The sequence below is a fragment of the Zonotrichia leucophrys genome, unplaced genomic scaffold (assembly GCF_028769735.1).
Source record: "Zonotrichia leucophrys gambelii isolate GWCS_2022_RI unplaced genomic scaffold, RI_Zleu_2.0 Scaffold_200_88929, whole genome shotgun sequence".
In the NCBI taxonomy this organism is placed as follows: domain Eukaryota; kingdom Metazoa; phylum Chordata; class Aves; order Passeriformes; family Passerellidae; genus Zonotrichia; species Zonotrichia leucophrys.
The window spans coordinates 55,604-70,770 of NW_026992405.1; the positions used below are offsets into that span (position 1 = coordinate 55,604).

At 61.5% G+C, this 15,167-nt stretch overlaps 1 protein-coding gene across 1 annotated transcript in view; it reads right to left on the reverse strand.

Annotated features, from left to right (window-relative positions):
• The window catches only part of CACNA1A (calcium voltage-gated channel subunit alpha1 A), a 57,262-nt gene that overhangs the window by 25,079 nt on the left and 17,016 nt on the right, over window positions 1–15,167 (reverse strand). Inside the window, exons 13-29 of the mRNA XM_064738151.1 lie at window positions 14,662–14,774; window positions 13,312–13,443; window positions 13,055–13,127; window positions 12,811–12,928; window positions 12,645–12,712; window positions 12,443–12,549; window positions 10,905–11,642; window positions 9,581–9,948; window positions 8,788–8,929; window positions 8,016–8,145; window positions 5,951–6,010; window positions 5,746–5,852; window positions 4,067–4,166; window positions 3,283–3,443; window positions 3,067–3,207; window positions 2,067–2,268; window positions 939–1,103 (exon numbers count right to left, since the gene is read on the reverse strand). Of these exons, the coding sequence (XP_064594221.1) occupies window positions 939–1,103; window positions 2,067–2,268; window positions 3,067–3,207; window positions 3,283–3,443; window positions 4,067–4,166; window positions 5,746–5,852; window positions 5,951–6,010; window positions 8,016–8,145; window positions 8,788–8,929; window positions 9,581–9,948; window positions 10,905–11,642; window positions 12,443–12,549; window positions 12,645–12,712; window positions 12,811–12,928; window positions 13,055–13,127; window positions 13,312–13,443; window positions 14,662–14,774 (2,925 nt within the window). The remainder of the gene's footprint in view (window positions 1–938; window positions 1,104–2,066; window positions 2,269–3,066; window positions 3,208–3,282; window positions 3,444–4,066; window positions 4,167–5,745; window positions 5,853–5,950; window positions 6,011–8,015; window positions 8,146–8,787; window positions 8,930–9,580; window positions 9,949–10,904; window positions 11,643–12,442; window positions 12,550–12,644; window positions 12,713–12,810; window positions 12,929–13,054; window positions 13,128–13,311; window positions 13,444–14,661; window positions 14,775–15,167) is intronic.

Consider the following 15,167-nt stretch of genomic DNA (forward strand, 5'->3'; position numbering starts at 1 on the left):
TTTGGGGGGACAGGGAAAACCCCATGGGAGTGCAGGACAAAGCCGAGCTCAGCAAATGGGACCGAAGGATGGGAATTGTGGGGTCGGGGGGGTCAGGGGGGACAGACAGCCCTGGGGGACAGGGACAGGTCCTGGCGACAGGGGATCCAGAGCTGCTTTTGGGGGGACAGGGACAGGTCCTGGGGGGACAGGGGATCCCAGGGCTGCTTTTGGGGGGGACAGGGACAGGTCCTGGGGGGACAGGGGATCCCAGAGCTGCTTTTGGGGGGGACAGGGACAGGTCCTGAGGTGCAGGACAAAGCCGAGCTCCAGGAATGGGTCCAGGGATGGTGAATTGTGGGGTCGGGGTGGGTCAGGGGGACAGGGACAGGTCCTGGGGGGGACAGGGACAGGTCCTGGGGGGACAGGGACAGGTCCTGAGGTGCAGGACAAAGCCGAGCTCCAGGAATGGGTCCAAGGATGGTGAATTGTGGGGTCGGGGTGGGTCAGGGGACAGGGACAGGTTCTGGGGGGGACAGGGACAGGTCCTGGGGGGACAGGGACAGGTCCTGGAGGGATGGGGGATCCCAGGGCTGCTTTTAGGGGGGACAGGGACAGGTTCTGGGGGGGACAGGGACAGGTTCTGGGGGGGACAGGGACAGGTCCTGGGGGGACAGGGGATCCCAGGGCTGCTTTTGGGGGGGACAGGGACAGGTCCTGGGGGGGACAGGGACAGGTCCTGGGGGGACAGGGGATCCCAGAGCTGCTTTTGGGGGGGACAGGGACAACCCCCAGGTGGGGACAGAGCTGCAGGACAAAGCTCAGCTCCAGGACACAGAGGGGACAGAGCAGGACAAACCCCTGGAGCAGCACCAGGAGGACCTGGGGGCGCTCGGGGGGGGTGACAACAACCCCTGGGGGTCCCCCCAGCCCCCCCCCCCAGCCCCATCCCTGCCCACCTTCATCATGAGCACGATGGTGTTGAGGGCGATCATGGCCATGATGGTGTACTCGAAGGGAGGGGACACCACGAACTGCCACATGCGGTACTGGAAGCTCTGGCGGTTCTGGGGCATGTGGCGCGTCAGGGGCTTGGCGCTGATGGCAAAGTCGATGCAGGCCCTCTGTGGGGGGGGGGGGACATGGGGAGGGTCATAAACACCGGTGGGGACATGGGGGTGTCACCAAGCCCGGAATGGACCACCCCCGCAGACATGGGGGTTCACCACCCGGTCAGGACCACGAGGGACACATGGGGGCTTCACCCACCGTGGTACAGACACGGGGGTGTCACACACGTGGGGTGTCACCACCGTGTAGATGGGGGTGTCACACATGTGGGGGTGTCATAAACCCCACTGGGGACATGGGGGTGTCACACACTTGGGGGTGTCATAAACCCCACTGGGGACATGGGGGTGTCACACACATGGGGGTGTCATAAACCCCAGTGGGGACACGGGCGTGTCACCCACATGAGGGTGTCACCCACTCAGGCAGTGATATGGGGGTGTCACACACGTGGGGGTGTCACCCACCGTGGTACAGACACGGGGGTGTCACACACGTGGGGGTGTCACCAATCCCACTATGGACATGGGGGTGTCACCCATGTGGGGGTGTCACCCACTCGGGCAGTGATATGGGGGTGTCACACACGTGGGGGTGTCACCCGCCGTGGTACAGACATGAGGGTGTCACACACATGGGGGTGTCATAAACCCCAGTGGGGACACGGGCGTGTCACACACATGGGGTGTCATAACCCCGGGGACAGGAGCTGTCACCCACATGGGGTGCACCCACCCTGGCAGTGATATGGAGCTGTCACCCACATGGGGGTGACACCCACCCTGGCAGTCACACGGGGGTGTCACCCACCCTGCTGCAGACAGTGTCACCCACCCTGATGGTGACAGAGAGGTGTCACCCACCCGCTGCACAGCCTTGTCACCCACCCTCAGGTGACAAGAGGTGTCACCCACCCCGCGCCATGTACCACCAAGAACACGGGTGTCACCCACCCTGCTGCCGCCATTGTCACCCACCCCGGCAGTGACACCGAGCTGTCCCCCCCAGCCCCGCACCTCGTTCTTCTCCAGGCTGTACTCCTCCATCATCTTGTCCCCCTGCTCCTGGAAGGTGATGATGATCAAGGCCACGAAGATGTTGACGAAGAAGAAGGGGAACACCACGAAGTAGACCACGTAGAAGATGGACATCTCCATGCGGTACCCGGGGCTGGGCCCTTGGTTCTCGTACGTGGCGTCCACCGAGTGCTTCAGCACCCTGGGGAGGGGGCACGGGGTTGGGGCTGGGGGCGTCCTGCTGGTCCCCTCAGAGCCCTGGGGACACTGGGGTGACAGCAGGGGACACTGGGGTGGCACTGGGATTACACCAGGTGGCACTGGGACTATACCAGGTGACACTGGGGTGATACTGGGGAGACACTGGGTACTCAGGTGACACTGGGGTGGCACTGGGATTATACCAGGTGACACCAATGTGACACTGGTATTACGCCAGGTGACAGTGGGGTGGCACTGGGATTATAACAGGGGATGTGCTGAGGTGGCAGTGGCTGCCCAGGGGACACTGGGGTGGCATTGGGGTGACAGCAGGGGACACTGGAGTGGCACTGGTATTACACTGGGTGGCACTGGGATGGCACTGGGTACTCAGGTGACACTGGGGTGGCACTGGGATTATACCAGGTGACACCAAGGTGACACTGGTATTACGCCAGGTGACAGTGGGATGGCACTGGGTACCCAGGTGACACTGGGGTGGCACTGGGGCGGCACCGGGGTGACACTGGCCTTACATCTGGTGACACCGGGGTTGAATTTGCAGCTGGGGGGGTCCCTCTGGGCCCCCTGACCACCAAAACCCCCCTCAGACACCCCCAAAACCCCCCCAAAGCCCCCCAGACCCTCCCATGCTCACTGCGGCCACCCCTCTCCAGTGCAGACGGTGAAAGGCGTCAGCAGCGCCCAGAGCACCTGGGGGTCCCTCTGCTCCCCTGACCCCCCCCAGACCCCCCCAAAACACCCCAAAACCCCTCCCTGACCCCCCCCCCATGCTCACTGCGGCCACCCCTCGCCGGTGGAGACGGTGAAGAGCGTCAGCAGCGCCCAGAGCACGTTGTCGTAGTGGAACTCGTACTTCTTCCACTCGCGCTTCTGCGCCTTCACCTCGTTGTCCTTCTCGTAGACCAGGTACTCCCCCCTGCGGGACGGGGCCAGGGGAGGTGGGCGAGGGGCCGGGCGGGGGGCCGGGGGTCCCACCCGGCCGGGGCTGTACCTGCAGTCCTTCTCAAACTCCTTGGACTCGTCCGTGCAGTAGAAGAACTTGCCCTTGAAGAGCTGCACGGCCACCACGGCGAAGATGAACATGAAGAGCATGTAGACGATGAGGATGTTGAGCACGTTCTTGAGGGAGTTCACCACGCAGTCGAACACGGCCTGCGGAAGACGTTATATTATATTGTATTAATTATGTTATGTTATGTTAATTACATTACATTGTGTTGTATTATATTGAATTAATTATATTACACTGTATTATATTACGTTATGTTATGTTATGTTATGTTATGTTATGTTACAATACATTATTGTATTACATTACATTACACTACATTATAGTAATATTGGATATATTATATATCATATATATAATTTATAATTTATAATTTATTGTATATTACATATTATCTATTACTTATATTATATTATATTATATTATATTATATTGCATTGCATTGCATTGCATTGCATTAGATTACATTACATTATATATATTATATATTATATTATATATGATATATGATACATTGTATATTGTATGTGGTATATTGTATCTTATATATAATATATATCATACCTATAATATATATTATATATAATATATATTATATACATTATATACGTTACATATAGTATGTATATTGTATATTATATACTATATGTTTATGTTACATGTTACATGTTACATGTTACATATTATATAATCCCCACAAGGAATTTTTTCAAAACCCCCACCATGACCCCCTCCCCCCTCCCCAAAATCCCCTCCCCGAGCCCACCTTGAGCTTGGGCAGCCTCTTGATGGTCTTGAGGGGCCGCAGCACGCGCAGCACGCGCAGGGACTTGATGGTGTTGATGTCCTTCCCTTTGCTGCTGCCCCTGGGGAGGGGGCGAACGGGGGGGGGGTCTCAGACCCCTGGTGTGACCCCCCCTGGTGCGACCCCTCCCCTCAAAAACCCCGGCAGGACCAGGGGTGGTCCCGTCCCCCCCCTTCCCCTCCTTTTCCCTCCCTCCAACTCCCACCCCCCCCATGTTTGCCTGAGGAGGTTTTTATTGGGGAGGGGGCTCGGGGGTGGGAATTTGGGGAGGGGGGAGCGAGGCGCGAGCACGAGGAGAGGACGAGGACGGAAGGATGGAAGGACGGAAGGACGGACAGACAGACGAAGGTTGAAGGATTTACCGTGAGCTGCTCCTGCGGCGGAGGAGGCGGAGGAAGCGGAGAGACAAGGCACGGTCAGACAGAGCTACTCGGACTTTACTCACAGGATGCTCAGACTTTACTCAGGGGATGCTCAGACACTCACAGGATGCTCAGACTTTACTCACAGGATGCTCAGACACTCACAGGATGCTCAGACACTCACAGGATGCTCAGACTTTACACAGGGGATGCTCAGACACTCACAGGATGCTCAGACTTTACTCACAGGATGCTCAGACTTTACTCAAGGGATGCTCAGACACTCAGGGGATGCTCAAACTTTACACACAGGATGCTCAAACTTTACACAGAGGATGCTCAGACTTTACACAGGGGATGCTCAAACTTTACACACAGGATGCTCAAACTTTCTTCACAGGATGGTCAAACTTTACACAGGGGATGTTCAACATTTAGGGCTGTTCAGACACTCAGGGGATGCTCAGCCTTTACTCAGAGGATTCTCACCGGATTCTGCCCCTTTACTCAGAGCATTCTCCCCCTTTACTCGGGGGATTCTCACCAGATTCTCCCCCTTTACTCAGAGGATTCTCCCCCTTTACTCGGAGGATTCTCACCGGATTCTCCCCCTTTACTCAGAGGATTCTCCCCCTTTACTCGGGGATTCTCACCAGATTCTCCCCCTTTACTCAGAGGATTCTCCCCCTTTACTCGGAGCATTCTCCCCCTTTACTCGGAGGATTCTCACTGGATTCTCCCCCTTTACTCAGGGGATTCTCACCAGATTCTCACCCTTTACTCGGGGGATTCTCCCCCTTTACTCAGAGGATTCTCCCCCTTTACTCGGAGGATTCTCCCCCTTTACTCGGGGGATTCTCACCAGATTCTCCCCCTTTACTCGGGGGATTCTCCCCCTTTACTCAGAGGATTCTCCCCCTTTACTCGGAGGATTCTCCCCCTTTACTCGGGGGATTCTCACCCTCTACTCAGGGTATTCTCCCCCTTTACTCGGGGGATTCTCCCCCTTTACTCGGGGGATTCTCACCAGATTCTCCCCCTTTACTCAGAGGATTCTCCCCCTTTACTCAGAGGATTCTCCCCCTTTACTCGGAGGATTCTCCCCCTTTACTCGGAGGATTCTCACACCCACACAGGGGCGGGGACAGGACGGACACACGGACGCGGTGACAAACGTCAAAGCGACACCAGAGAGCGCTGGGGGGGGGTCCCTGGGGGGGGGGGGGTCCCTGGGGGGGGTCCCTGTGGGAGGCGCCCCCCCCCCCATTGGTCACTCACGTGAAGGCGAAGGCCACCAGGGCGCCGCTGACCACGATGAAATCCAGAATGTTCCACAGGTCCCGGAAGTAGGAGCCTTGGTGCAGCACCAGCCCCAGGTCCACCATCTGAGGGGTGAGGGGGGGGGGCAATAAATGGGGGGGGGGGGTCAGGGGGGTCCTGAGTGCCCCCCCCCCCCACCCTGCAGACCCCTCCCCACGCTCACCTTGATCACCATCTCGAAGGTGAAGACCCCCGTGAAGACGTAATCGAAGTAACGCAGCACCTGGGGGGGGGGGGGCGGCAAGGTGGGACACCCCCATACCTGAGACCCCCCCCCCCCCCAGAGACCCCCAGTCTCACACAGAAATTGGGGAGGGGTCTCACGTTGTTGCTGGGGGGTCTCACAAATTTGGGGAGGGGTCACACAGAAATTAGGGGGGTCTCACACAGAAACTGAGGAGGGGTCTCATGTTATTGTAGGGGGAAGAATTAGGGGAGGGGGTCTCTCTCATGTTGTTGCGGGGGTCACACAGAATTTGGGGAGGGATCTCCTCACGTTGTTGCAGGGTATTAATTAGAGGAGGGGTCTCAGTATTAATTAGGGGAAGAGTCTCAGTATTAATTAGGGGAGGAGTCTCAGTATTAATTAGGGGAGGGGTCTCAGTATTAATTAGGGGAGGGGTCTCACATTGTTGCGGGGGGCGTTGGGCTGCACGGGGTTGTTGCACGGGGGTCAGTAATTTGAGGAAGGGTCTCACGTTGTTACGGGGTCGGTATTAATTAGGGGAGGGGTCTCAGTATTAATTAGGGGAGGGATCTCAGTATTAATAAGGGGAGGGGTCTCAGGTTGTTATAGGGTCAGTATTAATTAGGGGAGGGGTCTCAGTAATTAGGGGAGGGGTCTCCCACATTGTTGCGGGGGGCGTTGGGCTGCACGGGGCTGTTGTTGTTGCGTGGGGGTCAGTAATTAGGGGAGGGGGTGTCCCGTTGTTACTAAGTCAGTATTAATTAGGGGAGGGGTCTCAGTATGAATTAGGGGAGGGGTCTCAGTATTAATTAGGGGAGGAGTCTCAGTATGAATTAGAGGAGGGGTCTCAGTAATTAGGGGAGGGGTCTCAGGTTGTTATAGGGTCAGTATTAATTAGGGGAGGGGTCTCAGTATGAATTAGAGGAGGGGTCTCGGTCAGTAATTAGGGGAGGGGTCTCTCACATTGTTGCGGGGGGCGTTGGGCTGCACGGGGCTGTTGTTGTTGCGCGGGGGTCAGTAATTAGGGGAGGGGGTGTCCCGTTGTTACTAAGTCAGTATTAATTAGGGGAGGGGTCTCAGTATGAATTAGAGGAGGGGTCTCGGTCAGTAATTAGGGGAGGGGTCTCAGTATGAATTAGGGGAGGGGTCTCTGAATTAGGGGAGGGGTCTCACGTTGTTGCGGGGGGCGTTGGGCTGCATGGGTTTGTTGCGTGGGGGTCAGTAATTAGAGGAGGGGGTGTCCCGTTGTTACGGGGTCAGTATTAATTAGGGGAGGGGTCTCAGTATTAATTAGGGGAGGGGTCTCGGTCAGTAATTAGGGGAGGGGTCTCACGTTGTTGCGGGGGGCGTTGGGCTGCACGGGGCTGTGGTTGTTGAGCAGAGGTCAGTAATTAGGGGAGGGGGTGTCCCGTTGTTACTAAGTCAGTATTAATTAGGGAAGGGGTCTCAGTATTAATAAGGGGAGGGGTCTCAGGTTGTTATAGGGTCAGTATTAATTAGGGGAGGGGTCTCAGTATGAATTAGGGGAGGGGTCTCGGTCAGTAATTAGGGGGGGGTCTCCTCATGTTGTTGCGGGGGGCGTTGGGCTGCACGGGGTTGTTGCACGGGGGTCAGTAATTAGGGGAGGGGTGTCCCGTTGTTACTAAGTCAGTATTAATTAGGGAAGGGGTCTCAGTAGGAATTAGAGGAGGGGTCTCGGTCAGTAATTAGGGGAGGGGTCTCAGTATTAATTAGGGGAGGGGTCTCCTCACATTGTTGCGGGGGGCATTGGGCTGCACGGGGCTGTTGCGCGGGGGTCAGTAATTAGGGGAGGGGTGTCCCGTTGTTACTAAGTCAGTATTAATTAGGGGAGGGGTCTCAGTATGAAATAGGGGAGGGGTCTCAGTATTAATTAGGGGAGGAGTCTCAGTATGAATTAGAGGAGGGGTCTCAGTAATTAGGGGGGGGTCTCACATTGTTATAGGGTCAGTATTAATTAGGGGAGGGGTCTCAGTATGAATTAGAGGAGGGGTCTCAGTAATTAGGGGAGGGGTCTCCTCACGTTGTTGCGGGGGGCGTTGGGCTGCACGGGGTCCTCGGCCGCCAGCGCGATGCTGCTCATGGCGATCACCATGAGGATGCACATCTCGAAATAGCGCAGGTTCACGATGTAGTGGCACAGCCGCCGGAACCTGGGGGCGGGGCCAAGGGGTGAGACCCCTCCCCAGGGACCCCCCCAGAGCCCCCCAAAACCCCACGACCCCCAGGGACCCCCCCCCAAAATCTCCCAGAACCACGGGACCCTCCCAGAGCCCCCTTTCCTGTAGTGGCAAAGCCGCTGGAACCTGCCCGGGGAGGGGGGGCACGGGCTGAGACCCCCCTAGGACCCCCCCAGAACCCCCCCCAGAGCCCCCCTAAGAACCCCAGATCCCCCCAGACCCCCCAGGACCCCCCCAAAAGCCGGGGGGCGCTCACGGGTTGGTGGGGGACAGGATGAACGTGGAGCTGTAGGGGCACCATGGGTTTGTCTGGAGCCCCCCAAAACCACCCAAATCCCCTCCAGGACCCCCCAAAACGCTCCCAGGCCCCAAAACTCCTAGAACCCCTCTAGAACCCCCCAAAGCCCCCCAGACCCCCGAGGACCCCCCTCAGGCTCACGGGTTGGTGGTGGACAGGATGAACATGGAGCTGTAGGGGCACCATGGGCTTCTCTGGAACCCCCCAAAACCACCCAAACCCCCCAAAACTCCCCCAAATACCCTCCAGGATCCCCCCAGGACCCCCAAAACCTCCCAGGACCCCCCGGGACCCCCCAAAAGCCCCCTGGTGCTCACGGGTTGGTGGTGGACAGGATGAACATGGAGCTGTAGGGCACCATGGGCTTGGGGCCGTTCTCGTCCTGCCCCTCGCCTTCCTCCTCCTTCTTCTCCTCCTCCTCCTTGCGGGGCAGCGGCTCGGGGTTGGCGTTCCTGTTCACTGCGGGACGGGGGGGGGCAGCGAAATCAGGGACCCCCCAGGAGCCCCCAAATCCCCCCCAGGAGACCCCAAATCCCCCTGAGACCCCAAATCCCCCTGATTCCCTGAATCCCTTAAACCCCCCGGGCTCCCCGCACATCCCAGACACCCCCAGACCCTCCGAGACCCTCCCGGACCCCCCCAGACTTTTCCAGACCCCTCCCTGACCCCCTCCCCCCGACCCTCTTGGACCCTCCCAGACCCCTCCAAATCTCAATGGAACCTCCCCCCCCTACCTTGGCCCTCCAGACGCCCCCACAAATCTCCCCGGCCCCCCCAAATCTCACTGGATTCCCCCCCCCCAGCCCCTCTTGGACCCTCCCAGACCGCCCCAAATCTTACCGGCCCCCCCCCCTTACCTTGGCCCTCACGGACCCTCCCGACCCTCCCCAAATCTCACTGGACCCTCCCAAACCCCCTGGGACCCTCCCAGGACACCCTCAGACCCTTCCTGACACCCCCAGAGCCCCCCAGACCACCCCCAAATTCCTCCCAGACCCTCCCAAATCTCACTGGACCCTCCCTGACAGCCCCCAGACCCCCCAAATTCCTCCCAGACCCTCCCAAATCTCACTGGACCCTCCCTGACAGCCCCCAGACCCCTCCCTGTACCTTGCACCAGGGCGTTGCTGGGGGGCGGCGGGAAGGGGGGGGGGATGTCCACGGCCGTGTGCTCGGGCCGGCCCCCCCCCGCCTTGGCGGGGTTGTTGGGGGGCTTGGGACCCCCCCCCAGGCTGTTGTCGGGGGCGGGGGGCGCGGGGGGCGGCGGGCAGGGGGTGTGGTTGCCCACGGAGGAGGGGGCGGGGGGCGGCGCGGCGGCGGGGGGGGGGTCGGCGGTGGTCGTGGCCAGTTTGTTGTTCTTCATGTTGTCGATGTCCTCGGCCACCGGGGGGGGGTCCCCGCGGCGCCCCAAGTCCTGCTGGATGGGCCGCGTGGTGGAGAGCGTGGGGCCCGACGGGGCCGGGGGCGCCTGCGGATCCCTGCGGCCAGAGGAGAACAGGGGAGGGGGCGTCAGAGGGGACCCCCACCCAGAAATCCCCCAGGGGGAGGCGGGAATGGCCGGGCAGTCCCACCCTGGTGGTCCTGGGGGGATTATGGGGGGGTTCTGGGGGGTCCTGGAGTTCTGGGGGGGCTGCGGATCCCTTCATGGAGAGGAGGGGAGGGGGCGTCAGAGGGGACCCCCACCCAGAAATCCCCCGGGGGGAGGCGGGAATGGCCGGGCAGTCCCACCCTGGTGGTCCTGGGGGGATTATGGGGGGGTTCTGGGGGGTCCTGGAGTTCTGGGGGGGCTGCGGATCCCTCCATGGAGAGGAGGGGAGGGGGCTTCAGAGGGGACCCCCACCCAGAAATCCCCCGGGGGGAGGCGGGAATGGCCGAGCAGTTCCACCCTGGTGGTCCTGGGGGGATTATGGGGGGTCCTGGAGTTCTGGGGGGGCTGCGGATCCCTGCATGGAGAGGAGGGGAGGGGGCTTCAGAGGGTACCCCCCACACGGAACCCCCCAATGTTCACCCGGAGATGCTCGGTTGTGTCTGGGCATCCGGAACAATCCCACCCTGGTGGTCCTGGGGGGTCCTGGGGGGGTTTCTGGAGATGTTCTGGGGGTTCTGGGGTGATCTGGGAAGTTCTGGGGTTTTGGGGAGGGGGCGGATCTGGGGGGTCTTGGAGTTCTTGAGGGGGCTCTGGGGGGTCCTGGGGGGGTTCTGGAGATGTTCTGGGGGTTCTGGGGTGATCTGGGAAGTTCTGGGGTTTTGGGGAGGGGGCGGATCTGGGGGGTCTTGGAGTTCTTGAGGGGGCTCTGGGGGGTTCTGGAGCTCTGGGAGGGGGGGGCTCTAGGGGATTATGGGGGGGCTCTGGGGGGTTCTGAGGTTCTGGGGAGTCCTGGGGCGTCTCTAGGGGGTTCTGGGGGGTCTCGGGGGTCCCTCCCGCCCCGCTCACCTCCTCCTGCGGTGCCGCCGCTCCCGCTCCTCCCTCCGGCCCTCTCCGTCGTAGCCCGGGGGAGCCGCCCCGTGCCGGTGCCGCCGCCGCCGCTCGCCATCACCGTGGTGCTCCCCGTCCCCGTCCGCCCTCGGCGCTCTGCCCCCGTCCCGGTGCCGCGGCCGCCGCTCGGGGGGGATCCTCCCGCCCTCCTCGCCCTCCTCGGGCGCTCTCCGGTGCCCGCGGTGCCTCCGGTGCTCCCGTTCGGGCGGCGACCCCGCGCGTCCCTCCCGGCTCCGGTGCCGCGCCTTGGGCAGCCGCTCGCCGCCATCCCCGTAGCCGCGCTCCTGGCTCGGCTCCCGCTCCGGTTCGCGGCTGCTGCTGCGGGGCCGGCGGCTGCCGGGGGGCACCGGGGCCGGTTCCGGGGGCCGCGGGCCGTGCTCGGGGTAGCGCTGCTGCCGCCGCAGCTCCTCGGGCCGCAGCGGCCCGAAGCGGGGCTCGGCCAGCGGCGGCTCCCCGGGCCGCGTCTTGTTGGTGTTGTTGTTGCGGTTCTCCTGCGGGTCCACCACCAGCGGCCGGTCCAGGTGCGTCTTCATGTCCGGGCGCAGGTGGCGAGCGTAGGGAACCTTCCAGCGCTCCTCGGGGTCCAGCTCGCTGTACAGCGCCTCGCGGCTCGCCAGCAGGTTCTGCTTGCGCAGCTCGCTCGTGCGCTGCTCCCACACCGACTTGGAGGATTTCTGGTTCTTCTGCTGCTCCTTCCTGCGGGATCGGGGGGTGCCGAGGGGTGGGATTGGGGTTGGGAAGGGTCTGGGGTGGATTTGAGGTGGGGATGGGATGGTGGAGAGCGTGGGGATGGGGTGGGGATGGGATGGGATGGGATGGGATGGGATGGGATGGGATGGGATGGGATGGGATGGAATGGGATGGAGCTGGGGCGGATCTGGAATGGTGGAGAGGGCAGGAATGGGATGGAACCGGGATAGAACCGGGATAGAACCGGGATAGAACCAGGATGGGGCTGGGATGGGGTTGGGATGGGGCTGGGATGGGGGAGAGGATGGGGATGGGATGGGATGGGATGGGATGGGATGGAGCCAGGATGGAGCTGGGGCGGGTCTGGGATGGAGGAGAGGGTGGGGATGGGATGGAGCAGAGATCGATCCGCACATGGAGCCGAGATGGATCTGCAGATGGATCTGGGATGGAGCCGAGATCGATCCACACATGGAGCCAGGATGGAGCCAGGGAAGGACCCGGGATGGAGCTCAGGATGGAGCCAGGGTGGAGCTGGAGATGGAGCTGGGATGGAGCCAGGGATGGAGCTGAGATGGAGCTGAGAAAGAAGCCAGGATGGAGCTGGGGTGGAGCTGGGGATGCCACTGAGGAAGGACTCAGGATGGACCCAAACATGGAGCCTGGCCTGGCTCTGGGATGGATTTGGGGATTTTTGGGGCCAGGGATGGTGCCCAGGTGGGTCCGGCCTGGCTCTGGGATGGATTTGGGGATTTTTGGACCCGAGGACAGAGCCGGGGCGCTCCCGGCGGGCTGGGGACACTCACATGGTCACGGACATGTTGGCTGCGGACAGCGGGCTGACCTCGGCCACCTCCTTGGCCTTCTGCAGCGCCAGCTTCTGGTTGGCGGCTTCCTCCTCCTCCTGCTCATCCTGCACAGCCCCAGCGCCACGTCCAGCCCGGCTCTGAGCCCCCCCAGACCCCCAAAAACACCCCCAGGACCCCCCAAAACCCCCAGCCCCCCGACCTTGGTGAGCTCCTGCGCGTTGGCCAAGTTGTCCACGGCGATGGCCAAGAAGACGTTCAGGAGCGTGTCTGGCACTCGAGTCAAGGCAAAACGGGGGCCAGGACCCCCCTGCCCTCCCCGAGCCCCCCCAGGACCCCCCCAGGACCCCCGGGGACCCCCGGGATACAATTTCCAAAGAGGGTGAGGACGATGAAGTAGACGGAGAAGACCATGCCGCCCTTGACGCCGCCCTGAGATTTGATGCCGTCGTACATCACCGCGTTCCAATCTTCGCCCGTCAGGATCTGGGGGGGGGGACAGAGCGGCCCTGGGGGGCAGCGGGGACCCCTCCCCAACCTGGAGAGACCCCCGCCCACCTGGAGAGACCCCCACCCCTCCCTCGTCTCACCTGGGAAAGGGGCGGGGCTTACCTGGAACACCGTCATTATTGCTGCTGGGAAAGTGTCGAAATTGGTGGGAGGGGTCCCGTCGTCAAAATTGAACCTGGGGGGGGGGACGGGGAGGGTTTGGGGAGGGGGGGGCAGCGGTGGGAGCCCCACCTGCAGCAGGTGCCCCCCCCCCCCAAAAAAGCAGGGGGGTACAAGGGGGGCACAGAGACACCCCCCAATGTGTGGGGGGGGACATCCCGGGGGTCCCCGTGCCCTGGTTTGGGGAGGGGGTCACTCACTGTCCCCCGAAGAGCTGCATCCCCAAAAGGGCGAAGACGACGATGAAGAGGAAGAGGAGGAAGAGGAGGCTGATGATGGATTTCATGGAGTTGAGCAGGGACACCACCAGGTTCCGCAGGGAAGCCCAGTACCTGCGGGGACAGCACGGGGCTGTGGGGACACCGGGGACACCGGGGGGACAACGGGGACACCGAGGGGACAACGGGGACATGGGACACGGGGACACAGGAACCTGCGGGACAGCACGGGGCTGTGGACACGGACACCGAGGACATGAGGACACGGGGGACACGGGACACGGGGGACATGGGACATTGGACACAGGGACACCGGGAACCTGCGGGGACAGCACGGGGCTGTGGGGACACTGGGGACACCGAGGGGACAACGGGGACACCGAGGGGACAACGGGGACACCGGGGACACTGGGGACATCAGGACATGGGGTGACACAAAGGACACAGGAACCTGCGGGGACAGCACGGGCTGTGGGGACACCGGGGACACCGGGGGACATGGGGGCACCGGGGCACATGGGGACACCGGGACACGAGGGACAACGGGACATGGGACATGGGGGGACACCAGGACACAAGGACAATGGGGACAACTGGGGACACCCAGGGGACAACGGGACATCGGGGACATGGGGGTGACACAAAGGGACACCGGGAACCTGCGGGGACAGCACAGGGCTGTGGGGACACCGGGACACGGGGGGACAAAGGGACATTGGGGACCAAGGACACCGGGACTGCGGGGACAGCAAGGCGTGGGGACACGGGGACACCGAGGGGACATCGGGGACATTGGACACAGAGGACTGGGAACTGCGGGGACAGCACAGGCTGTGGGGTACATGGACAAAGGGACAGTGGAACTGGGGACAACAGGGACACCGGGGAACCAGGACATGGGGACACAGGTGAGGACACGGGGAAGGGGGACCCGCAGGACAGCGAGGCTGTGGGGACACCAGGCACGAGGGGACACCGGGGACACTGGGGGACACTGGGGACACGGGACACGGGGGACATTGGGGGACAATGAGCATCGGGGAAATGGGGACACAGGACATGGGGGGACACAAGGGGACAGAGGGATTGAGAGACATGGGACACAGAGGGACATGGTGTCATGAGGGGACATGGGACATAAAGGGACACGGGAAGGGCGGCATGACGGAACAGGGGACACGGGGGGAGCGGAGGACTGGGGACACAGGGGGACAAGGGATGTGGGGGACACACAGGGGACAGAGGGGACACAGGGGGATGTGGGGGACACAGGGGGACACACAGGGGACACAGAGGGGACACACGGGGGGCACGGGGGCCGTCGGGGCTCACTTGGTGACTTTGAAGATGCGCAGTAACCTGAGAGCTCGCAGCACGCTGATCCCAAAGGAAGTTCCCGGCTTCACAACGGCCCAGATCACCTCGAAGATGCTGCCGATGATGACCTGGGGGGCAACGGTGGGACGGGGGATCCCGGAGCCCAGATCCCCTCCTGGAGCCCAGATCCCATCTCGGATCCCAAATCCCAGAGCCCAGATCCTGTCCTGGATCCCAAATCCCCTCCTGGATCCCAAATCCCAGATCCTCTCGGATCCCAAATCCCAGAGCCCAGATCCCCTCCTGGATCCCAAATCCCATCCCAGATCCCAAATCCCAGATCCCATCACAGATCTCAAATCCCAAATCTCATTCCGGATCCCAAATCCCAGAGCCCAGAGCCCAGATCCCATAAATCTCATCCCAAATCCCCTCCCGATCCCAAATCCCAAAGCCTAGATCCCATCCTGGATCCCATCTCAGATCCCATCCCAGATCCCCTCCTGGATCCCAAATCCCAG